The sequence below is a fragment of the Myotis daubentonii genome, chromosome 11, assembly GCF_963259705.1.
Source record: "Myotis daubentonii chromosome 11, mMyoDau2.1, whole genome shotgun sequence".
NCBI lineage: Eukaryota > Metazoa > Chordata > Mammalia > Chiroptera > Vespertilionidae > Myotis > Myotis daubentonii.
In genome coordinates, this window is record NC_081850.1 from 48,501,088 (window position 1) to 48,527,711 (window position 26,624).

The 26,624-nt window shown below is 38.9% G+C and overlaps 1 protein-coding gene across 5 annotated transcripts in view; it reads right to left on the reverse strand.

Moving 5' to 3' along the window:
* Positions 1–26,624, reverse strand: part of KIF27 (kinesin family member 27) — a 76,323-nt gene that overhangs the window by 31,480 nt on the left and 18,219 nt on the right. For 4 of the 5 annotated variants that reach the window (XM_059657024.1, XM_059657023.1, XM_059657022.1 and 1 more), the window contains 7 exons: positions 24,360–25,315; positions 17,046–17,249; positions 10,544–10,713; positions 9,973–10,076; positions 8,306–8,461; positions 5,509–5,714; positions 2,739–2,936 (listed from right to left, as the gene is read on the reverse strand). In XM_059657024.1, the coding sequence (XP_059513007.1) occupies positions 2,739–2,936; positions 5,509–5,714; positions 8,306–8,461; positions 9,973–10,076; positions 10,544–10,713; positions 17,046–17,249; positions 24,360–25,268 (1,947 nt within the window). In that variant the 5' untranslated portion in view covers positions 25,269–25,315. The remainder of the gene's footprint in view (positions 1–2,738; positions 2,937–5,508; positions 5,715–8,305; positions 8,462–9,972; positions 10,077–10,543; positions 10,714–17,045; positions 17,250–24,359; positions 25,316–26,624) is intronic. The other variant, XM_059657025.1, reaches the window with a different exon arrangement.

Consider the following 26,624-nt stretch of genomic DNA (forward strand, 5'->3'; position numbering starts at 1 on the left):
CCATTTATAATATCATCTAAAAGAATAAATATCGGGGAATAAATTTAACCAGGGAAGTAAAAAACTACTACACTGAAAATTATAAAACCTTGCTGAAATAAATTAAAGACCTAAATAAATGCTCATGGATAGGAAGACATTATATTGTCATATCACTACTACACTAAGAGATCTACAGATTCAAAGCAATCCATATAAAAATTCCAATGGCTTTTTTACAGAAATGGAAAATTTGATCCTTAAATTCATACTGAATTGCAAGAGGCCTCAAATAGCAAAAACAATGTTGAAAAGAAAGAATAAAGAAAAGAACTTACTACCCAATTTCAAAATACTGCAAAGCCACAGTAATCTGGTATAAGGACAGATATATATATATATATACACACACATACAAACAGAATAGAATTGAGAGTTTAGAAATAAATCCATAAATTTATAGCCAATTGATTTTTGACCAAGGTATAAAGTCCATTCAATGGGGCAAGAACAGTCTCTTCAACAGATGGTTCTAGGACAATTGGATTTCCACATGCAAAGGAGTAAAGTTGGACCTCTGTTTCACACCATATACAAAAATTAACTAAATATAGATCAATGACCTATTAAATATAAGAGCTAAAGCCATAGAATTATTTAAAAAACCCACAGGGGTAAGTCTTCACGATCTTAGATTTGGCAATGGATTGTTAGATATGACACCGAAAGTACAAGTTACAAAAGAAAAAATAAATTGGATTTCATAAAAATTAAAAACGTTGCTGCATTAATGAGTATTACCAAGAAAGTTTAAAGACAACTTACAGAATGGGATAAAATATTGGAAGTCATATATCTGATAGAGTTTAATGTCTAGACTATATAAAGAACTCCTACAACTCAGCAACAAAAGATAATCCAATTAAAAAGTAGACAAAGTCTCCTTCCATCACCATTTATTTCCCCTTTACCCTTTCCTACCTCCCTTTACCCCCTTCCCTTCTTGTAATCACCATGCTGTTGTCTGTGTCTGAGGAGTTGTTGTTTTGTTTTTTGTTTTTTGGGGTTTTTTTGCTTAATCCCTTCACCCTTTTCACCCTAATTTTATTAACCAATGTCACCCCAATAAATTCAATTAAAAATTAAAATAAAAACCGGTTGGAATAGGAACCAAAAAAAAGTAGACAAAGAACCTGAATAGACATTTCTCCAAAGAAGATATATAAATGGCCAATAAGCACATGAAAAAAAATGCTAAACATCATTAGTCATTTGGCAAGTGCAAATAAAAACCACAATGAAATATCACTTCACACATACTTGGATGTCTACAACAAACACACACACACAGAAAACAACAAGTGTTAGCGAAGATGTGGAGAAATTAGAACCTTTGTACATTCTGGCAAGAATGTAAACTAATGCTGCCTCTATTGAAAACAGTTAGTGCTTCCTCAAAAAATGTAAATATGGAATTAACATATGACACTGCAATTCTACTCTTAGGTATTTCACTTCCAAAGAAATTGAAAGCAGGGACTTAATTACTTATATGCCAGTATTTATCGCAGCATTATTCACAATAGCCAAAGGTGAAAACAACCCAACATCTAACAACAAATGAATGGAAAAATAAAATGTGGTATATGCATACAATGGAATATTACTCAGCCTTAAAAAGGAATGAGGTTCTGATATATGCTACAATGTGGATAAACCTTGAAAATATGCTAAAAGTTTTGGAAATAGATGGTGATGGTTGCACAACATTGTCAATATAATTAATGCCACTGAACTGTACAATTAAACATGTTTAAAATGACATATCTTTTATCACAACTTATAAAATCAATTGTAATATACCAAGTCCTTTTAAACTGTCTACTTTAAATGGGTGAATTGTATGGTATGTGAAGTATATCTCAATAAAAAAAAAAGTCAGTAGCTTGGCTTAAATGCTTTTTAAGTTCACTTCCATCACTAAATTCTATCATTTTTTTAAGGTTGAGAATGGATTATATTCCAAAATTAAATATCTAGGAAATCTCCAATTATGTTATAAGCTTTGGGTTTGGCTTAACATTTCAAGAGAAGAGACTACTATACTATGTAGTGCTAGATAAGTGTTTGTTATTGTTATTATGATGGTGATCATCCTCCTCTTTCTTCGAAAGAGTCCTGTGAGGCAAGAATGATTAAGGCTATTATCGATATGAGTAAACAGACTCAGAGAGGGTAAGTGATTTTCTCAATAAATGATCCAGCTAGGAACTGAGAGAGCTGGGATTTAAACCTATGCTAGCCTGGCTCCAGAGCCCAGGCTGACACTACACCACTAGTTCCTCCCCATCCCAATCCACTCTATAGAACTGCTGGACATAGTACAGGTTTGATCACTCTTCTGCTCACTATGAGTGGAATGGTACCATTTTACCTTGTATTTCAAAGCACTTTGAAAATGGGAAATCCTATTCAAATGTCAGATGTTATTTAGAAAGTTGGCTTTTTATGTTTTTGACAGTCGCAACTACAGTTAAGAAACTGTATCACTAAACATTCTTTTGTGAAGTCAAAGCCTTCAAGACAGTACTCAGAATTCAATAAATAGGCTTTACTATGTAGATGAACAAAGCTTTAAAGAGAATGGGGACAGCAGCCAAGGAGAGGCCAAGATGAGATACCTCACAAGTAAAATCAAGACCTTGGCTTCCTCAGCTCTGAGCCATTTCATATTTAGCAGGAAAGTATGACAATATTACTTTGATTTTTTGTTGATCCCGCTGAATTTCTGTATTCAGTTGCTTCCTTTTTTCATTTTCTTCTCGAAGTCTCTTTTGCAGCTGTACCTTTTGATATTTCATGTGATCTATACTCTGCTCTAATTCATTAGCACGTTTCTCATTTTGGATTGAAAGTGATGCCAACTTCTTACTATTTTGTTGCTTCTTCTGTAAGACCTAGGATCATATGGAATATTTCAAAATGAAAAATTGCATCTCTCATGAACTTCAAATAAACTTAAAACTTTTCATTCAATGGCAAGGATAGGCATTTTGCATATATATATACATATATATATATATATATATATATGTATATATATATGTGTATATATATATATATATATATATATATTTATAAATTCACAATTGTTTTTTACATTTTTACTTTTACAACTTAGAAACCACCATAATTTTCACTAGCTATACATAAAGGATGATGAGGCTTCCTGGTGCCCACACCCAAACAAAACAAAATTAATCTCTTTGCTTTTTATTAATGAGTACTAGAGGCCTGATGCACAAAATTCGTGCACAGGGGACGGGGAGGGGAGGGGTCCTTCAGCCCGGACTGCACCCTCTCCAATCTGGGATCCCTCTAGCAATCTGGAACCACTGGCTCCTAACTGCTCACCTGCGTGCCTGCCTGATGCCCCTAACTGCTCCCCTGCTGGCCTGATGGTCCTAACTGCTCTCCCCTGCCGGCCTGATCCCCCTAACTGCCTGTTCTCCCCTGCCAGCCTGATCCCCCTAACTACCCTCCCCTGCTGGCCTGATCGCCCTAACTGCCTAACTGCCCCCCCCGCCGGCCTGATCCCCCCAACTGCCCTCCCCTGCTGGCCTGATCACCCTAACTGCCTAACTGCTCCCCCCTGCCGGCCTGATCCCCCCAACTGCCCTCCCCTGCTGGCCTGATCACCCTAACTGCTCTCCCCTGCAAGCCCGATCCCCCTAACTGCCTATCTGCACTCCCCTCCTTGCCTGATCACCCTAACTGCCTAACTGCTCTCCCCTGCAAGCCTGATCCCCCTAACTGCCTATCTGCACTCCCCTCCTTGCCTGATCACCCTAACTGCCTAACTGCTCTCCCCTGCAAGCCTGATCCCCCTAACTGCCTATCTGCGCTCCCCTCCTTGCCTGATCACCCTAACTGCCTATCTGTTCTCCCCTCCTGGCTTGATCCCCTTAACTGCCTATCTGCTCTCCCTTCCACTCCACATGCAGACGTGCTGAGAACCCAGGCGCAGGCGTGCTGAGAGCTCTCCTTCGCGGCCCTGCCCCCATCTGATTGGTTGTTATGTGATGGTGTCCCGGACAATTTGCATATTCATCTATTATTAGTATAGGTTGTAATTTTAAAATATTACATGTACATGGAAAAATTAAAATAATACAAAACTGAACTTATATTTAATTTTGAGAGTAATTGCAAAACTGCAGCAAAATGATGCTACTAGCATTTTAATGTCTTTTCCACATCACTATAAGTACTGAAAATCTTATTTAAAAGTGAGATAGGGCCCAGCTGGTGGTGCTCAGTGGTTGAGCATCAACCTATGCACCAAGAGGTTATTGGTTCAATTCCCAGTCAAGGCACATGCCCAGGTTGTGGGCTTGATCCCCCGTAGGGGGCGTGCAGGAGGCAACCAGTCGATGTTTCTCTCTCACAGTAATGTTTCTCTCGCTCTCACTTCCTCTAAGACATTTTTTAAAAACATTTTTTAAGTGAGAAAGGATATCACTTTATTTTGCATTTATTCCACAGATGCTTAAAAGTGTACCAGTTAGCATCAAAATATTAATGCAGCATATAGCTATATATATATTTAATAACAAAGAATATAAATTTCAGGGTTTTTAATTTAAAAATTTTGTTTTATGAATTGAAATAACTTCATTATACAAAAACAAAACAAAAAAGTAGCATTTCAATATTTAAAATGGAATGTTAGAATACTGAAAGATGGTATTATCATAACTATGTGATCCTGAAATAGTTATTTCACCTTTCTAAATCTCAGATTGATCATTTATAAAAGAGGGTAAAAAATACCCACTTCAATGGATTTAATCATGATTAAGTAATGCATACAAAACAACCAGTATATATATGGCACCTTGTAGACACTTAACAACTGGTAACTATCATGCTCCTCCTACCCCCTCCACCATCCTCATCATCTTCCTCATCCCCTTCTCCAACAGTTGTGCATAGATATGTCAAAGGCACAGAAATTTTTAAAACTGCATGTCCTTCCAAAAATGACATTATTTCCATGGTTATCTTAATTTCTTACCTTATGGTTTTTTAGAAAAGATTAAAATAATGTACTTCTTGAACGCAGAAATATATTACCCAGATCAAAATTATGTAAACCTACCAGCGCTCTGGAAAAGTTGCATTCCAGTTTTTCTTGCTGGTAAAAACTGAGTCCTAGCCCTAACCGGTTTGGCTCAGTAGATAGAGCGTCGGCCTGTGGACTGAAGGGTCTCAGGTTTGATTCTGGTCAAGGGCATGTACCTTGGTTGCGGGCACAATCCCCAGTAGGAAGTGTGCAGGAGGCAGCTGATTGATGCTTCTCTCTCATGGATGTTTCTGACTCTCTCTCTCTCTCCCTTCCTCTCTGTAAAAAATCAATAAAATATATATTTTTTAAAAACTGAGTCCTATTTCTTTCCTAACTAGGTACAAGAATCCTCAAAAGCAGAAAGCTTTAAATAGGTTTTCTCAATTACATTTTAAAATTACCTGGATTTTCAGCTTTGCGGCATCCATCTTTTTACGGAACTCCCTCTGTAATTTTACTTTCAAAGCAACATCAGACAGATCTTTGTTTTCCAGTTCCTGTAGCTGCTTTTCTGTCTCAATTAATTCCACTTTTGCCTGTTCTGCTTCGTGGGCAAGTTTTGTTACTTTCAGAGAATACTGTTTGCTTACAGACTTGGCATCATTACCTTCACCAAAATAATAATAATAATTATATATATTTTTTAAAAACTAAGTAAAACATCAAAAACATAAAAATGCTCTATTCTTTTTTTTTGTTTGTTTTAATCCTCACCCAAGGATATTTTTTCCATTGCTTTTTAGAGAGAGTGGAACGGAGAGGGAGGGACAGAAACACTAGTGTGAGAGACACACATTGATTGGTAGCCTCCCACATACTCCCACCAGGGCCCAGGGAGCCTGCAACAGAGGTATGTGCCCTTGACCAGAATTTAACTTGGGACCCTTCAGTCCCAACACTCTATCCGCTGGCCAAACCAGGTGGGGCAAAAAAAGCTCTACTCTCAAAATGCCAGCTGTCAGGGCACATGCCCGACTTGCAGGCTCGACCCCCTGTGTGAGGCATGCGGGAGGCAGCCAATCAATGATCCTCTCTCATCACTGATGTTTCTATCATTCAATGCTTTTCTTATGAATATTTAGAACACAGAGAAAAACAGAGTAAGATATTTCTATATCTCTTTTCATTCTAAGCTCAGCTACTAAACCTAAAAACTTGGTTTTGAATAGTCAACTGTCCCTAAACTAGATTAGCAAACTCATGGCAGTGGGAAATAAGAGCCCAGAGGTCATGGCATGAATAATTGCCAGAGAGAGTTTCACACACTATTATACTGAAAATCTCTTAATATTTTCATAAAAAGGAGTTCTTGAACTAAATGCACTGGCTCTGCAACTCTGTGATAATTTGACTAACTTTAAAATACATACAACTACTATATTTTAACGAATCTAAGGCCGCATAGAGTGTTCAACACACCATATTTTATGAACTAAAAAAAAGGTACAGTGTCAATGAACCAATGACATGATAATATGTTAAGATGCCAATGATTATAACATACATCCTGATTTTAGAGATATTAAAATGTGAAAAATGTGTATTAGAATTGATGAAATACTGTAGTAGAGTCACTGTTATTGTTGTCTGAAGTAGTTGCTATTCAGGAGAAATCTTCATTGAGGCACCTTTGAAAAGTAAGCACACACTGACCCTCTTGCTAGTCACCATCTTTAAGGGTCCTTTGGAAAGCTCCAAAGGGTCTGTGGTTATAATGAGTAAGAAGAGGACCTTCTCTGTGTAAGTTCAGGTATCCTCTATATCAGTGGTTCTCAACCTTCCTGATGCCGCGACCCTTTAATACAGTTCCTCATGTTGTGGTGACCCCCAACCATAAAATTATTTTCGTTGCTACTTCATAATTGTAATTTTGCTACTGTTATGAATCGTAATGTAAATATCTGATATGCAGGATGTATTTTCATTGTTACAAATTGAACATAATTAAAGCATAGTGATTAATCACAAAAAAATATGTAATTATGTGTTTTCCGATGGTCTTAGGCGACCCCTGTGAAAGGGTCGTTCGACCCCCAAAGGGGTCGCGACCCACAGGTTGACAACCGCTGCTCTATATGAAGACATCCAGGATGGGATACCCCATGGTGGGATAACCAGAAGGGTAAATATCCTCAACTTCCACAGGCAGTGCCCTGAAATCTTGGGGACGGAGAAGCTATTTAAACCCCTAAATCAGTTCTTGGATACTCCTAAGAGAGTTTTACTGGCAGTGATCTTGCCTGTGAGGAAGGAAGATGGTCAAACTCAATTAGACATTGGGAGACTGGAGCTGGGGTGATGCACAGCACACAGGTCGCTAAGAATAAGGAAGGAAATGCTTCGGGACAGGAGCAGGGTGAGGCGGTTTAGAAAGGAGGACCGTCAGCCGGAAAGGGGGGGAAAGTAGGAAAACAGGCAGAGGAGTTGGGACCCATCATAATTCATGTAGTTTGGGTGTGAGTATAGCCTGGGGCTTGAAGAAAAGGAGGATAATATTCCCTTCAGTTCCCCTAAATGTGACTGGAGTTGTTTTTCATTGGAATTGGGGAAAAGAAATGCTAGTGTCTCTTATTCCTCTAATTCTTAACTGAATTTCAAAGTAGTCAAGGCTCATACTTTGAGTATATTTGGGGGAGGGGAGGATGCAAAAAGCGTAATGTAGGTGAGGGTAAGGAGAAGGTGTGGCACATACATCCAACCTGGCAGAAATTTGAGGCTAAAAGAGGTAAAAGCTTGGCTCGCTCAAGAGAACAGCTTGCAAGAATAGCTCCTTATATCTTTAGAGAAATAATAATTAACTACATTTAAAATATTAAGTTTAGATTACTGTTAAAAATGAAATATCCAAAAAATAATTTAAAATAAAGTTATTAAAACGAGTTAGAAAAACATCCCAAACATATTTCCAAATGCCTAGTATAATGTTTTTTTGAAAGTGGCCAAAAAGTTAAGTGCCACAGAGCTTCAACACAGCACAGAAAGCACACCGGTTAGAAAAATTCATAGATGAATCCCAATATAACAAAGTTCTTTTAATAACTAACCTCCACATATTGCTTTCAAACACACCTTGTTATACCAAATGCCAAGCTACAGTGAAGTGTCCTGAGCATCAAAAACTAAAGTAAATGTTACACATCAGAAACAATTTTAGAAGCTTTTCTTTCTTGTATTAGCTGGTTCATAGGCTACAATTACCTGTTTTCATTAATTCTTTAATCAGATCTTCCTTCATATTGATGTTAATTGTAAGTTCTCTTATTTTTTGTTTAGCTTCAGTAAGTATGAGTTCTGAATGCCTTAATTTTTGCAAATTCAACTCTTGACTCTCCTGAAGACATTCAATCTTTAAATCTTTAAAATAAAAGAAACAAAATTGGAAAATAAAACTATCTGCTTATAAAATATTCAACAGAAATGGAACTAAAAAAGAAAAGTGAACATGGAAGGTGTCTAGAGGTAGCAGAGGAAGGGACAGAAACAGGTAAGGAAAATAAGGAAAAATTACCCGGAAATTGGGACTTTAGTTTTCTAGCTTACAGTAAGTCTTTATATATGCTTTAGTTATATCCCATAGGTTCTGATACAGTTTTTCATTGCCCTTAGATATTCTGCAATTTGAGTTTTTACTTGAGTTATTTAAGAAAGGTATAAAATCTCCAGGTGGGAATATGGTTGAATTTTTCCTATTATTTTAGTCTTCTGGTAATAAAAGAATGTAGTCCACATCAGATTATTAGAGTGTGGGCCAGCACTGTTTTGTTCTTACTTACACTGGAACAACTATGTCACCACTTAAGATAAGTTCAGCTTATCTTTCTTTTCTTTTTTTTTTTTAATATATTTTATTGATTTTCCACAGAGAGGAAGGGAGAGGGACAGAGAGCCAGAAACATCGATGAGAGAGAAACATCAATCAGCTGCCTCCCGCACACTCCCCACTGGGGATGTGCCCACAACCAAGGTACATGCCCTTGACCGGAATCGAACCCGGGACCCTTGAGTCCGCAGGCCGACGCTCTATCCACTGAGCCAAACCGGCCAGGGCTCAGCTTATCTTTCTTTTCACAGGGAGACTTCCTCAGTGAAGGAGCTAGTGCACTGATTTACATTCTGGCATAAGTTTCTTTCCTGGTTGTAGATCAGTAACAAACAGTTCAAGAGTGGCAATTTGACTAGTACTTATCTATATTACTTACACATTTTTTAACTTATTTAAGTTTTATTTGTGACATATAGGTAAGTTTTTGTTAAATATTATATGCATAGCCTCTTTAAAAAGACTGTTTTCATAGTATAGGGCTTATTATGTTATTTATATTCTCTATACTCTTACTTTTTGTGCTTTAGCCACTCATAGGCCAATATAAACTAGTTAAAATTTCCTACTATAGTTTTTGGAACATAAACATTTTACACTGTTATGCATCAAATAATGTGTGTTCAAATATTATGAGCACCCACAGACTACTTGGCTCCAATGCCAAGGGTACATCACTAATGGTAGGCATGTGTGTCAATGAAGCAGGAAAGCAGACACCTAGTAAATTACGTAAGATACATTTTAAAGTAGTCAAGAGTACAGTGCATAGCAACTTGGGCTTGAATATAAAATCCCTATTCTGAGAGATTTAGCCTGTAACTCTAGCCAAAATTGATTGATAGGAAAAAAATTTTATTAAGGAGTAAAAATGAAGGAAAAAATTAGAAGTAGAGCACAGAACATACAAAGTTCTACCAATGAGAAAAACACTCCTACCAAGTTCCCATCATTAAAAATTCCTAGATGCTTCTTAAATTATTGACTAAAGAAAAACAGAAGTGTCTTATAAACACTAGATATAAATTACTTAAAATCTGTGTACCTTCATTCCCCAAACTTGACTTTTGTGTTTGATCATGAATATCATTCAATTCAACAAGAGAACAAACAGAGTCTGGCTTCTGAATCCATGAGTGATTTCTATGTCTAAAAAAACAAAGATCAGGATCAAAGGTAACTTGTCTGTTAGTGTTTGCTAATCTGCCCTCAAATTAGTGTCCCCCAAAAGTGACTATAATGTTAAAAGAATTATTAATTATATAAAATAAACAGAATTTTACTAATATTCCCATCCATGTTGGGCCTAGTGGGAAATTCATTATATTTGTTGCCACTGTAGCAGCAGAATCAGGAAATTCAAAAACATTCTCCCTGAAAATTAATATCCAATAAATATATAAGCTCTAAAAGCAAAATTATTTTTCAATTTAAGACTGATGACTGTTCAAACACTGGTTTCATAATTCATTAGTTGACAGCACATTTATCAAAAACTACCTACTGTTATTTCAATAGAAAAGATACATTTTAATAAAAAAATCCCTCCATCTGTATATATTTATTGCATCATAAAATTATAATATGTTTATTAAACCAGTATATATTTAACATACCTAATTTCAGATTTCTCTTGGCCTTCTGATTCTTCATCATCACTGTTATCAGAAAATTGGCAGTGGAGGACTTCATCTTGTTCTTCTATGTGACCCAGCAGGATTTGACTTCGTGTTCGAAATCCAGCAACTACTCGATCCAGAGAGTACACAGAAGGACTTGTGTAGACCTTACAAGTAATTCCCCCACCCAACAACAAAAAATGGTTTTTTAAATGTCTATTTTTATCTTATTACTCAAAATGTCTTAAGAGGTTATTAAATAAGTACTCTTAAAATATCCAATTGCTGAAAATATGCATTGCCCCCCAAAAAATATCAACTTTCATTTCACAATACTATTGTGCTTCATGAACACATACTTCTTTCAGAATCTACATAGCTCTTCCTCTTCTAAAAAGTTCTATCTTTAACTACAGCTTCATGGAAAATAGTATTCTTTTTAATACTATTTGGACTCATTTTTATGAAAGCAAAGACTAAAAAATCACAGCATAGGTACTCCCCAATGAGTGCAAAGCCCATACATAGTGCAATAGGAGGCAACTGTTTTACACCCCATCAACCTTCCCAGTTCTGAACACTTGGAGAATTATGGTGTTGCTGCTCAGGGTCTGTATCCCCCTCCAATCCAAATCCACCAAATGAAGAAATCCAGAGCCATCGCCACTCCACTTGTAAGTCAAAATGTTCTCAATTTGGAAATCCAAATGTATTTATTCACACTTTACATGTGGTGGTTAGGCATAGCTGAGTTAGTACTCTAAGTGACATATTTACAATGTCTCATAGAATAATTAAATGTTCATGAGCTAACCTGAGAACTTTCTATATTATAACATGCTTCTATTGACAATGAACCTTAACTTCACAAAAAATGAGCTTGGAAAATAACAACAATGAATTAGAAATTGCCTTTATACTTTTATTCTAGTTTCTGTTACCAAACATTTATTTTCACCACCTCTTTGTAACCAAATCTCAGAGTAATTTCTCAAAAAAGGTTAATAATAAAACCATACAGGATACATGCAATTTATTAACATAAATTATTATAAGTATTATAACATGAGGCTGTCAGTCAAGATGGAAGCAATACTCACCTCCTCCCACAATCACATCAAAATTACAATTAAACTACAGAACAACTAAATTAAAGAAGCTACATCAAGACTGCTAGAAGGGGTGGAGATGCATAATGGGCTGGTCCCATATCCACGTATGGTGGATAAAAACTGGGAGGGATATCTTGGCTGTAGAGGTTTCCCCTAAGAAGCAAGGGGTCCCAGTCCTCCCATCCTAGGGTTCCATTCCAGGAAGAGAAGTCCCCATAACTTCTAGCTATAAAAACCAACAGGTATTGAGGCTAAGTGAGATGAAGGGCTACTGGAGTCCCAAGCAGTTCCTCTTAAATAGACCACACAAAGACTCACTCATACTTATTCCCTCTGAGCTCAAGCCCTAGGGCAGCAGTTTGAAAGACACCAGAGATGTTACAGACAGGAACTGAATTGTCCAGCATCAGGGTAAGATCTGCAAGGCAGCTTTTCCCAGACAGAGGTGCTGCCAGAAGCCACTGCTCTTTTGATAAGCCTCTTCCCCTGCAGAGCCCACAGTTGGGTGACATATCTGAGACTCCATCAACCTGGCTCACACTGTTTGCCCCACCTTAGTGATTCTCTGAGGACATGCCCACCCAATTTTCAGACCCACCCAAGCTGTTCCCAGTGGCTTTTCCATACAAATGGTCTGTCTTGGCTCATGTTTCAGATTTGCCTAAAATCTCTCAAACAAGCAGCATCTGGCCTCAGTAAGCCCTGTACCTCTCACTGGTTCCAGGCATGGCACTAGTAGAAGCTGGCCTTGGTTCACAGCATGGCCTTGCCTCGGCACCTCCAAGTCCAGCACAAGTAGCAGCCATTGGCAGATCACTTTGTAGCCAATGCCGAGTGGTCCCCGGCAGAACACAGGCAACAGCTGACCTTGGCCTGCACTTCCCAGGAGTCCCCAGAGCCAGCATTCCCAGTAGATAGCTTCAGACCACATTGAAGCACAACCACCCAACCACCTCCATAAGCAACACACTCAAGGGACAGACTCAGAAGTCACCAGAGCCTTGCTGAAATAAGTTGTGCTCTACGGGGTGAGCCCCTGCACAGCTAATCCTCCACTGTGGTCAGAGGTCAGTGGTCACAGCCAGTCCTTGCAGCTCTTTGGCCTGGGGATAAATCCCTCCTAGTGATATACCAACAGCAATCAAGGCTCAACTACAAGAGGATATACACAGCCCATATGGGGGAGTGCACCTCAAGTGCCCAGCTTGAGTGATTAGGGAGGTTGTGCCATAGCACATCTAGTACATTAGGCCACTCTACCAAGCCTGGGAGGTATAGCAGCTCTACCTAATATATAGAAATACAGGGAGACTGCCAAAATGAGGAGAGAAAGAAACATGTCCCAAATGAAAGAGAACAAAACTCCAGAAAAAGAACTAAACAAAATGGAGACAAACAACCTACTAGCTGCAGAGTACAAAACACTGGTTATAAGGATATTCAATTAACTTAGCAGAGAGTAGATGAACTTAGTGAGAACTTCAGCAAAGATATAGGAAACAGAAAGTAGAACAAGAAACCATAAAAAAGAACCAGTCAGAAATGAAGACTACATTAACTTAAATGAAGAATATATTATAGGGACTCAACAGTGGAGTAGATGAAGCAGAGGATCAAATCAGAGATTTGGAAGATAAGGAAGCAGAAAACACCAAAGCAGAACAGCAAAAAGAAAAAAAGAATCCAAAAAACGAGGATAGTCTAAGGAGCCTCCATGACAACTTCAAGTACTATTATATCAACACTCACATCATTGGGGTGACAGAAGGAGAAGAGTGTGTGCAAGGAATTGAAAGCCTATGTAAAAAAAATAATGAAGGAAAAAAGACATACAAGTCCAGAAAAAACAGAGAGTCCCAAACAAGATTAACCCAAAGAGGCCTACACCAAACCTATATAATAAAGAGGTAATATGCAAATTGACCACCACACCCTCACACAAGATGGCCACCCCATGTGATCACAAGATGGCCACCACAAGATGGCCGGCAGGGGAGGGCAGTTGTGGGTGATCAGGCAAGTGGGGGAAGGCAGTTGGCGATGAGCAGGCCAGCAGGGGAGGGCAGTTGGGGATGATTGTGCCAGCAGGGGAGCAGTTAGGCATTGATTAGGCAGGCAGGGGAGTGGTTAGGGGGTGATTAGGCAGGCAGGCAGGCAAGCAGTTAGGAGCCAGCAGTCCCAGATTGTAAGAGGGATGTCTGACTGCCAGTTTAGGTCCGATCCCACAGGGGTCTCAGATTAGAGAGGGTGCAGGCTGGGCTGAGGGACAACCCCCACCCTGTGCACAAATTTCATGCATCAGGCCTCTAGTACACATTATAATTAAAATGCAAAATGTTAAATACAAGAGAAAATATTATAAGCAGCAAGAGAAAAGCTGTTAGTTACCTTCAAGGCAGCTCCCATAAGACTGTCAGTTGATATCTCAAAAAAAACTTTGTAGGCCAGAAGGGATTGGCAAAAAATATTCAAAGTGATAAAAAGCAAGGACCTACAACCAAGATTACTCTACCCAACAAAGCTATCATTTAGAATCAAAGGACAGATAGGGCTTTCCAGACAAGGAAAAACTAAAGGAGATCACCACCACCAAACCAATATAATATGAAATGTTAAAGGGTCTTCTTTAAGAGGAAGGAGAAAAAAAGATTAAAACAAAAAACAGCAAAGCACAGGCTCCTAGTCCTGGAGTAAAAGTCATATTGCTACCTGCTTTATTCTCTTTTCCTGAGCCCGTATCATCTATCAACCTCCCCAGGGAATTTAGAAACTTTAAACTTTTTAGGTTAAAAAGATAATGTGCCTCGAACATTGTTAAATAACACTATAATGCGAACATTGTTAGTTGGGCTCTCAAGAACAGGCACTGCCCTGGAGGACCTTTGATATAACAGAGAGCCCTTAAGGCCGATTAGAAGGAAAATCATTCCTAAGAATTAGCTCATTTGGGGAAAGAAAGGCCTACAAAGCTGGTGACATGAGGGATTATATCACAGTAAGACTGAAAAGGGGTTATGTACAGAAATTTTGTGACTCAAAAAAATGTAATTTGGCCTGTCTGTGTAGCTCAGTTGGTTAGAGCATCATCCTGATATACCAAGGTTATGGTTCTGTCCCTAGTCAAGAAACATACAAGAATCAACCAATGATGCATAAATAAGTGGAACAACAAACTGGTATTCCTTTCTCTCTCTCCCCTCTCTCTCTCTCTCTAAAATCAATAAAATAATAAGTTTTTAAATGTAATGCCTTCTCGGGGGAAAAAAAGATTTTACAATTTTACAAGTATTCTACTTTTGTGAATCTGGATATTCCAGAAGGTTTTTAAATATATCTCTTAAGGATATTTCAGTTGGTTTTCTTAGTATACAATTACGTCAATAATCAATGAATTATGGTAGGTTTTCATCAGCATTGGCGGTATTATACTAAACCTAAATAATGACTGGGACCGCCTTTGTAATTTTTTTCTTTCCAAAGTGCCTTTTTAGTATGTACAGCATTGGCTTTTGCTTTTAATTATATCATATTTCAATGTTTAAAAAGTTAGAAATCTCTATTATATTTTAGGTTTAAATCAAGATTCAATTTTGCATTTCATCAGATCAATTTTTGGTATCTACTGAGACAAATGAGTTTTTCTTCTTTTTTTTCATATTACATTATAGTACATAATATTAGTACTTTTTCTTTTATTTACCTGTATACTATTTGCAAAGATATGTGTACCCCTAGCCTGATTGGTGTGGCTCAATGGTTGAGCATCGACCCATGAACCAAGAGGTCACTGGTTTAATTCCCAATCAGGGCACATGCAGAAGGCAGCCAATCAATGTCACTCTCTCACCAATGTTTCTACCTCTATATCCCTCTTCTCTTCTTCTCTCTCTAAAATCCATAAAAATATATTTTAAAAATAAATAAAATAAAAAACAGAGACCAAGAGAGGGAGAGAATAAGTATGTGCAACTTTTGTAATACGAAAAAACCCCAAATGTTATATGGAACCAGAAATACTTTCACATAACTAGCCAATATAAAAAACAGAAAATTAAATATAGATGACTTGATATGTAAGTATTAAACTAAAAATATAGACAACATGAATTATGTGAAGAATTTATCTTTCTTCCTAAATGTTCTATAAAAAGGTACCATATATTCAACCATAAGAAAAATGTCAGTGATCCTACAAAGTAAAACTGAAATTAATAATAACGATGATTTCATTTTTTAATTCAATCACTTAAGATTGAAAACCACAGAGAATAACATCGGTCTTTCTTAATCACTCTGAGGTACTGAATCTGGACCATTGTAAAGGCACTCCATGGACATCTATTGAGGACACAATGTACTAGGCAATTTCAGAGTCATCATCTCATTTAAATCCTCCATACACACCCATGTTTCCCCCATTCTGACATATAAGGAACCTGGGGCTCCCACAGGTTTAGTCATATGCAGGCCTATGCAATAGAGCTGGTGTTCACCCCAAGCCTGTCTGATTGCAAAGTCTATGACACCTAGCATATTTCTTATCCCTTTGACTATAACCATCACATAGATCTCAAACAAATCATCTCCATAAAATTAACAGAAGCCAAATTCATGAGTCTGCTAGTCTTTTCCATGTAGAGATAACTTGATGATTTTTTAAGAGAAATGTGTGTGCATATATTTACTACACACATGTTCACAAGTAAATAAAAAACCAAAAGTTCAGCCCAGCTGATGTTGCTCTGTGGTTGAGCATTGACCTATGAACCAGGAGGTCACAGTTTGATTCCCGATCAAGGCATATGCCCAGGTTGTGGGCTTGATCCCCAGTAGGAGGCAGCCAATCAGTGATTTTCTCTCATCATTGATGTTTCTATCTCTCTCTCCCTCTCTTTTCCTTTCTGAAATTAAAAAATATGTATATTAAAAGAAAAGTTCATACAGATCTTTATACAATCTTGAAGTGTCAGCTTGGCAAGACTGAGTAATACATAAACATCATTTGGAAAATAGTAAGACAAACCAATTAAGTAAAAATAAATACCCTCCAACCTCATCTCAACTTGGTGTGGTTAAAGAAAGAAAAAAAATTCATGAAGATATCAGACTTATTAATCATGACTAAAAATATGATGCCAAAGGATAGCTTTTTCTCCTTGATGAATGTAGATATTACCTTCAACTATTCCTTCTAAATATAACTATACATTCTCCTATTTATTGTTTTTTTTATTAAAAAGCATTACATGATTAAAAGAGAACACACAAAAATCCATAAAATCAATCAGAAACCAAACTACGTGCTGAGACTGTACAAATATACTGTGATATTTTATTACATATAATATTTTAATATCTTAAATATGAGATTAATGTTTTGACGTTACCTTCCTGGCATCTGATCTTTCTGGGATATAAATATAACGTCCCAAACGAGCATCAAACGGTACAGTATATGGTCTCTTTTCTGGTATCCTGGCATCTGGCCCATCTCCACAAATTTCCTTAGCTGAAGAAGTCATTGACAGGTTAAGTTTTGTTGGTTCTCCACTCAGTTGATCCAGAAGTTGTTGTTCTATTATTTTTTCATTCTTTGTAGAAGATGAGAATTTAAAAAATAGACATCCAGAGAGATGAGAATTTTAAAAATAGAGATCCTCAGTATGTGTATAAATAATGATAAAAAATGAATTGTACATTGACCAAAATCACAACTACAAATCACAATTACCTTAACAGTACAGTAAAACCTCATTTATTCAAAGACTAGCCTCTGGTGTTCACAAGGATCAAGTACTGTTCTGATTGGTAAACACTTTTGAATAGTAAGCAGCAACAAACACAGCAAAGATTTAAATACTCAAAAAATAAAAATAAAAGGCCCTATACACTGTGTTTGGTTGGTTTGGCAACCAGAACCACTCTGATTAGCTTATCTTAAAAAAATTTGGGCTTTCTGAGTGGAATCAAGAAGTATCAAGAGACGAGAAAGTTGAAAAAAGCTACAAATAGCAGAGGTGGCAGCAAAAGAGACAGCAGGTGCAGTGAAGTGAAAGCCTTTACTCAGTGAGGAAAAAAAAAGCCAAAGCACAAAGAGATAAAGGTAGACAAACAATAGTTATTCACACTTAGGTACATAGTAGACTTTTCTCAAAAATGAAAACTATCATTTTCAAGGGAAACAACTAATAGTATTTGTTATAAATTCTAAAACTTGGGTTTCATACAAAAAATTAGAATTTTGGAAAACATTTCTGCTATTGTGAGCATGAGGACAGCTTCTAATACTTAAAGACTGTTGAGATCAGTGGTGACAGTAATGAATGTGATTTTTTGATATTGTATAATGAAATGTTGTCAACATCTGGAAGGTCTGCATAACTTAGTAAATAAATATTTTCCAAATGACCAATGCATGATGATTCAAAAATCAGATGTGGATAAAAGATCCATTCAAAGTATAAGATAGGAAGGGACCAATGACTTTTAATGTATAGATCTTTTTTTTTCTTTATTAAGGTATTACATGTGTCCTTATCCCCCCCACCCCCCTACACTCCCCCCACACACTTATGCCCTCAATCCCCTGGTGTCTGTGTCCATTGGTTAGACTTATATGAATGTATACAAGTCCTTTGGTTGATCTCTCCCCTTTACCTCCACCCTCCCCTACCTTCCCTCTGAGGTTTGAGCATCTGATCAATGCTTCTCTATCTCTGGATCTGTTTTTGTTCATCAGTTTATGTTGTTTATTATATTCCACAAATGAGTGAGATCATGTGCTATTTATCTTTCTCTGATTGGCTTATTTTGCTTAGCATAATGCTCTCCAGGACCATCCATGCTGATGCAAATGGTAGGAGTTCCTTCCTTTTTACAGCAGCATAGTATTCCATTGTGTAGATGTGCCATAATTTTTAATTCACTCATCTGTTGATGAGCACTTAGGCTGTTTCCAAATCTTAGCTATTGTAAATTGTGCTGCTATGAACATAGGGGTGCATATATCCTTTCTGATTGGTGTTTCTAGTTTCTTGGGATATATCCCTAGAAGTGGGATCACTGGGTCAAATGGGAGTTCCATTTTTAGTTTTTTGAGGAAACTTCATACTGTTCTCCACAGTGGCTGCACCAGTCTGCATTCTCACCAGCAGCGCACGAAGGTTCCTTTTTCTCCGCATCCTTGCCAGCACTTGTCGTTTGTTGATTGTTGATGATAGCCATTCTGACAGGTGTGAGATGGTATTGCACTGTCATTTTGCTTTGCATCTCTCTGATAATTAGTGACTTTGAGCATATTTGCATGTCTCTTGGCCTTCCTTCTGTCTTTTTTCAAAAAGTATTTAGGTCCATTGCCCATTTTTTGATTGGGTTGTCTTCCTTTTGTTAAATTGTACGAGTTCCCTGTAAATGTTGGAGATTAAACCCTTATCAGAGATAACATTGGCAAATATGTTCTCCCATGCAGTGGGCTTTCTTGTTGTTTTGTTGATGGTTTCTTTCGCTGTGCAGCTTTTTATTTTGATGTAGTCCCATTGTTTATTTTCCCTTTAGTTTCCATTGCCTTAGGAGCTGTATAGGTGAAGAAATTGCTTCAGCATATGTCTGAGATTTTCCTGCCTGTGGATTCCTCTATGTTTAAGTCCATTATCCATTTTGAGTTTCTTTTTGAGTGTGGTATAAGTTGGTGATCTAGTTTCATTTTTTTTTTTTTGCATGTATCTGTCCAATTTTCCCAACACCATTTATTGAAGAGACTGTCTTGACTCCATTGTATGTTCTTGCCTCCTTTGTCAAATATTAATTGAGCATAGTGCTTTGGGTTGATTTCTGGGTTTTCTATTCTATTCCATTGATCTATAATGACTGTTCTTGTGCCAGTACCAGGCAGTTTTCATAACAGTGACTTTGTAATATAGCTCAATATCTGGTATTGAGATCCCTCCTACTTTGTTCTTCTTTCTCAGGATTGCTGCAGCTATTTGGAGAGGGTCATGTTTTCTTATCCACTCAGCCACTCTATGTCTTTGGATTGGAACATTTAGTCTGTTTACGTTTAAAGTTATTATTGATAGGCACTTGTTTGAAGCTATTTTTATTTTTTGTGCCTGTGTTCCTTCTCCCCTTTTTATTTCTTCTTTCTACAGCAGTCCCTTTAGCATTTCTTGCATTGCTGGCTTGGTGGTGATAAACTCCCTTAGCCTTTTTTTTACCTGTGAAGCTCCTTATTTCCCCTTCAATTTTTAAAAAAATGTATTTTATTGATTTTTTAACAGCGAGGAAGGGAGAGAGATAGAAAGTTAGAAACATTGATGGAAGAGAAACATCGACCAGCTGCCTCCTGCACACTCCCCCACTGGGGATGTGCCCGCAACCGAGGCACATGCCCTTGACCGGAATCGAACCCGGGACCCTTCAGTCCGCAGGCCGACGCTCTATCCACTGAGCCAAACCGGTCAGGGCTCCCCTTCAATTTTGAATGCTAGCCTTGCTGGATAGAGTATTCTTGGATTCAGTCCCTTGCTTTGCATCACTTTGTATACTTCCTTTCATTCCTTTCTGGCCTGATGTGTTGAGAAATCATTTGATAATCTAATGGGAGATCCCTTGTAAGTAACTTCCTGTCTCTCTCTTGCAGCCTTTAAGGTTCTCTTTGTCCTTAACAATAGCCACTGTAACTACAACGTACCTTGGTGTGGGTCTTTTGGAGTTCATCTTATTTGGGACTATCTGTGCTTGTGTAATTTTTTTCTTCCCCAAATCAGGGAAGTTTTCTGACATTATTTCTTCAAATAGGTTTTCCAACCCTTACTCCTCTTCTTGTCTTTCTGGTACCCCTATTATACATACGTTGCTTTGTTTCATGTTGTCCCAAAGCTCCCTTAGGCTCTCCTCCTGCCTTTGGTTTTTTTTTTCTCCAATTGCAGTTCAGATTGGGTGCGTTTTGCTTCCCTGCCTTATAATTCACTAATTTGGTCCTCCGCTTCTTCTAGTCTACTGTTGAAAGCTTCTGTGGAGGTTTTTATTGTAGCTATAGCACTCTTTATTTCTTCCTGATTCTTACATAGGTTGTTGATTTTTTTCATCCATCCAGTTTATGAATTGCATGACCCTTATTCTGAATTCTTTTTCTGACAAATTGCATGCCTTGGTTTTATTTAATTCCTTTTCTGGTGATTCCTCCTTTTGTTTCCTTTGGGGTTTCTTTGTCTCCCCATTTTTGCTGTCTCTTTCTGGCCCTGGGCTACCTGCTTGGTGTTCAAGGGGTTGAGGCCCCTCGCAGTCCAATGGTCATGGACTCACTAGCACCAGGGACTGCGTCTCCCTTGAGTTTCACACCTTTTTTGTCTCTGCTCTGAGTTGTATCCCCTTCTCCCACAATTCTGGTCCCTCAATTATCCATTTCTCGGGGTTGGTGGGGGCCGGTGCACAGCACCCCTAGTGTGCAACTCTCTGTGAGAGCCCAGAGCCCTCTGGCATGCAGTATGCTGTGCTCCTCCAGCCGCTAAGGCAAGATGCTACCCTAGGTCCCTCTGGCAGTGCACTTGCAGCATTGACCTGTAACCTGTGAGTTGGCACACCAGGTCGCGCCAGCAGCTTTGACCTGGGCTGTGGGTAGGGCATGCAGAGATGACAGCTCTGTCTGTGCTGGGGGCGAGGTGTGCACTAGCCGAAGGCTCTGTCTGTGCTGGTGACAGAGCACCCACCGGCTCAAGGTTCTGTCTCAGCCAGATGCTAGCCCATTCTGGGCTGCAGCTCTGTCTGTGCCGGAGTGGGGCATGCCCCAGGCAAAGGGTCTGTCTGTGCTGGTGGTGGAGCTGCTCTGTCTTTGTCGGGGTGCAGGGCACTTGCCCTTGAGGTTTCTGTCTACCAACGGAGCACACTCAGTCTATGCCAGGCTGTGGGCGCTTGCCCTGAAGGGCTCTTCCTATGCTAGTGGCTGGGCGAACTCAGTCTGTGCCAGAGGTGGGATGCTCACCCTCCAAGGGCTCTGCCTAAGCTGGAGGCAGAGGGCAAAGCTGGCGGCAGAGTGCACTCAGGCTGTGCCAGAGGCAGGGCGCTTGCCCTTCGCAGGCTTTGCCTAAGTTGGTGGTGAAGTGCAAAGGTGGTGGCCGAGCACGCTCCATCTGTGCAAGGGGCGGGGCCCTCACCCTCTGAGAGCTCTGCCTGGGCTGGCAGCAGAGTGCGCTCTGTCTGTGTAAGGGGCTGGGCACTTGCTCTGCAAGAGCTCTAAGTTGAAAGCAGAGCGCAAAGCTGGCGGGTTGTGCACTCAGGCTGTGCCAGAGGCAGGGGGCTGGCCCTGTGCAGACTTTGCTTAAGTTGGCAGCGAGTGCAAAGCTGGGGGTGGAGCGTGCTCAGTCTGCACAAGGGGCGGGGCCCTCACCCTGTGCCCTGTGAGGGCTCTATGCTGGCCGTGGAGCTCAGTGTCAGGGGAGGGGTGCTCACCTGGCTAGGGTTCCATCTGGGCAGGAGTGTAGGACACACTGGTCTGAGGTTCTGTATTGGTATCAGGGATGGAGCGGGGAGTGGGGTCCCATAGCTTGCACTCACAGCTCGAGGACCTGAAGCGTGGGATCCTGGGATGCTGGGTTTGGGCTCTGGTTAAGAGGCTCAGCTCCTCCGGAGGTCTCTCTGATGTGCTCCCACTGAAGTCATCTGGGACCCACGTCGCGGTACCGCGTTGCTCACTGCTTGGGCACGGTGGTGGTTCCACGTGGGTTAGAGCTGGCAAGCGGCTCCCTGGCCAGGTCCGGGGGTGCTGCCCGAGGTCAGTCGGGATGTTGGTGGGGCAGCACTCCTGGCCTCCTTCGCTCCCCTCTACAAGATGGCGTGCTTTCCGCACCAAAGCCAAACCGGCGTGGGGTGCCCATGGCGAGCCCAATCTGCCAGTCCCAGGTATTCCTGAGATATCTATCTGTCCCTCACTCACCCACGCACCCACCACCCACTTCCACACACGTTCCTCTCGCTTCTTTACTCTGTCACACTCTCCCTCTCCCTGCTGTCCTGTGGGCCACCATCTTCTGAATTCTAATGTATAGATTTTAATGTAACAAAATAGTTTCAAATCTGACATTGCAAGTAATCTTTAGGAAATTTCTACTTGTTGAGTTTGAGTGTGATTTCAAAGAAGAATATCCACAATTACCTAAAAAAAGCATTAAATATTCTCTTTCTAATTAAAAATCTATATGATGCTGGATTTTCTTCATATATTTCAACTAAAACAACATATTGTGACAAACTGAATGCTGAAGCAGATATGAAAATTTACCTGTCTTCTATTAAGCCAGATATTAAAGAGATGTGCAAAAATGTAAAACAATTTCACTTATTAATTTTTTGGTTTCTGGAAATATTATTTGTTCATGAAAAATAGTCTATATATTACCATATAATTAGATTATTATTGTTATTTTTAATAAATTAATAATTAAATTTCTTGTTTTAATTCTAATATGGTAAATATCTATAGATACACTGAGCCTGTATAGCTCAGTTGGTTGGAGCATTATCCCATGCACCAGACGGTCGTGGGTTCAATTCCCACTCAGGGCACATACCTAGGTTGCGGGTTCAATTCCAGTCGGGGGTGTATAGGAGGCAACTAATCAATGTATCTCTTTCATCAATGTTTCTATCTCTCTTTCTCTATCTCTCTCAATTCAATAAAAAATAATAATAAAAAAGAAACCTGAGAACAAAATTTCAATGACTGCAATAATAAAGAATATACAACTGGCTTTTTCCTAATACATACAAAAAGGTATTGAGGAAAGATTTCTAACTAGACAGCTATGTTTTAAATTATTTTTACATTTTAACTATGTTTTCCTACTTTAAAAATCTGGCAGAACATCTCTTTGCCCACCAAATTGAAAACTCCACATAAGCAGAACTAGATATGTCTTGCTATTTACTACCTTTCCTGTGACACATAATCTTCACTCAATAAATGTTTTTTGAATGAAAAGTGGGGAAATGTAATTCTAAACTCAATGTATGTAAATGCAATACATATAATGCATACATGTACATATCTACATTTCTTAAATATTACCAAATATGATGATTTTGCTTCTTTAAAAAAAAATCAGTACTCGAGCCAAAACCGGTTTGGCTCAGGGGATAGAGCGTCGGCCTGCGGAATGAAAGGTCCCAGGTTCGATTCCGGTCAAGGGCATGTACCTGGGTTGCGGGCACATCCCCAGTGGGGAGTGTGCAGGAGGCAGCTGGTCGATGTTCCTCTTTCATCGATGTTTCTAACTATCTCTCTCCCTTCCTCTCTGTAAAAAATCAATAAAATATATTAAAAAAAAAAATCAGTACTCCAAATTCAAGGGATGAAGTATTTTTTCTTTCAAGAACCACTGACCCATAGAGGGATAAAACTCAGTAAAGTATAACTTAATTTTGTTCCTGAAACTATTTGTTCCCATCCTCTAAATTTAATGACCAGGTCCACAAGATTGTACTTAATAAACATAACAACTTAAAATACATTTTACAGGAGAAAAAAGGAGGAGCCAGGAAAGGTATGAATATGAGAAGAATAGAAAAAGGGAGAAACAGAGCAAAGGCAAATGAGATTTTACATATAACCCTTTTAAAAATTTTCTGACATTCTACAATGACTTTTAGTTGCCCCAAATAAATTTAGTCCTTAAACACGTTATTTTATAAAAGCAGTGTCTATGTACCTGGCATTTCTTCAGCTCTCGCTTCAGTTGGTTAACTCTAATATGCTGTGGTCCTTCTTCCAGGTTTCCAATGCCGCAGCTTCCTCTGAATGAGCTGGGGATCACCTTCCTGACCTCCTGGGTCATGTTAAACCACTCCTGCAGCTTCTGTTGCTGCTTTTGGTTTAGACTGACAGTGTCCTTTAACTCCACCAGGAGGGTGAAGGCTTCCTCTATACAATGTTGGTAACCCAGACATTCTCCTTGGAGCTGAGCTACTTGTTCCTCGAGAGAAAGGATCCTGTTATCAGGAGTCCCCTCTCGATGGATCTGGCTGGTTTGGCTATTACTAGCCTGCTGACTTTGCAAAGCTTCTCGAAGCAACTTAATCTCAAATTCCATTTCATCCATCCGGTCTGACTCAGGGCTGAAGTTTAAGGTGGGCTTGTTCCTGATGTTGCGTGCTCTATTGGCATACTTGAGAGAATTTAAGGATTCATCAAAATTGAAGGACGATGGGCTGACACAAGTAATCATGACAGTCTTGGCAGTGCCTCCCAGGGAATCTTTCAGAAGCCGGGTAATTTTAGCATCCCTATATGGAATATGTGAACTCTTCCTGCGTGGGTCCCCAAGAGCACTTATTACATTTCCTAAAGCCAGCAACCCACTGTTGATCTGAATGGATTCTTTGAACCGTTCACCAGTATTCCCTGTTTTCGTTACTCTTTCTGATCCAGCCAAATCCACAAAATGGAACTTTGAGACAATATGCTGACGGGAAGACCATGATCCATCTTTAGCTGCCTCTGTATTTTTTTCAGCTTGACAAATGCTGATTGTAAAAATTGCATGTGATCTACTGGAGTGTTCATTCATTTGGGTGGTACTTGTACGCCTGGCTGCATTGCCCATCTCCAGGAGGCTCATCACTTCATCTGCACTCTCCACCTGGCATTCCTTGGCCCCGACAATCACTTAAAACAGTAAGTTTTTAAGTCAAGTTTTAATCAAAATCCAGTACAGTCAAATTAACCACATAACAGTTATTTGCTAGACTGCCCAGCTAAAACATTCCCTTTAAAAAATCAATAGTGCCCTAGCCGGTTTGACTCAGTGGATAGAACAGTGGCCTGTGGACTGAAGGGTCCTGGGTTTGATTCCAGTCAAGGGCACATGCCTTGGCTGCAGGCTCCCAGGACTCTGATAGGGGGCATGTAGGAGGTAACCAATGGATGTGTTTCTCTCACTTCGGTATTTCTCTCTGTCTCTCCCTCTCTCTCTAAAAATCAAGGGAAAAATATCCTTGGATGAGGATTTAAAAAAAAATCAGTAGTATTTCAAACAATAGTAACAGCAGCAACATTAATTAACTTTAGAGAATGTCCCAAAAGGGACATTTTACAGAGAGTGCTCAATTTGATGTTTAAATTCTAAAAGATACAATACTGCACATAGTTTTTAACAATCTGGTTTCTTTGCAGTCACACATCATACACAATTCTTTAAACCAGCTAATAAGAGAAAAACTCTTAATTTCAGTATTTGATTTGGAGAAGCTAATGAATTAATTAAAAGATAATAAATTAATTAAATATATAACTCAAAAGAATTAATCAGCCCTGGCCAGATGGCTCAGTTGGTTGGAGTGTAGTCCCATACACCAAAAGGGTGCAGGTTCAATTCCCGGTCAGGACACATACCTAAGTTTTGGATTCAGTCCCTGGTCAGGGTGAGAAGGGAGGCAATGGATTGATGTTTCTCTCTCACATCAATATTTGTTTCTCTCCCTTCCTCTCTCTCTAAAATCAATAAATGTATCCTTAGGTGAGGATTAAAAAAACAATTAATTAGTAATAGATTCATTTTTAAAAAATAGTCTCTCTTGAATTTTGTTACTATTCAAGCTCTCTTTAGGTTTAAGGTTTTTTTGATATTGTGGAGTCACATCTAATGACAGATGAAAATTTTAGTATAAGTAAAGGTATGCATTTTAAAAGCAGGTGTGCCCTACATAATATCAGAGTGCAAGGTAAACAAAAAAGACTAGGTAGATTTCAGATTTGAATCAAAGCAGTAAAGCTCCTAATTCTGAGGTCAAATTACAATGGTGTACTTCCTTTTAATCAGATCCCATCATGCCACTGTTTCTTTGAAAAATAATCATTTTGCTTATATTATTTCGATCATGAAACCTTTTTTAACAATTTGGTTCATTTAAAGTTCTAAAGTACCTGTACTACAGACAATGCTAAAATATCAGCAATTATAAAACATGATAATATA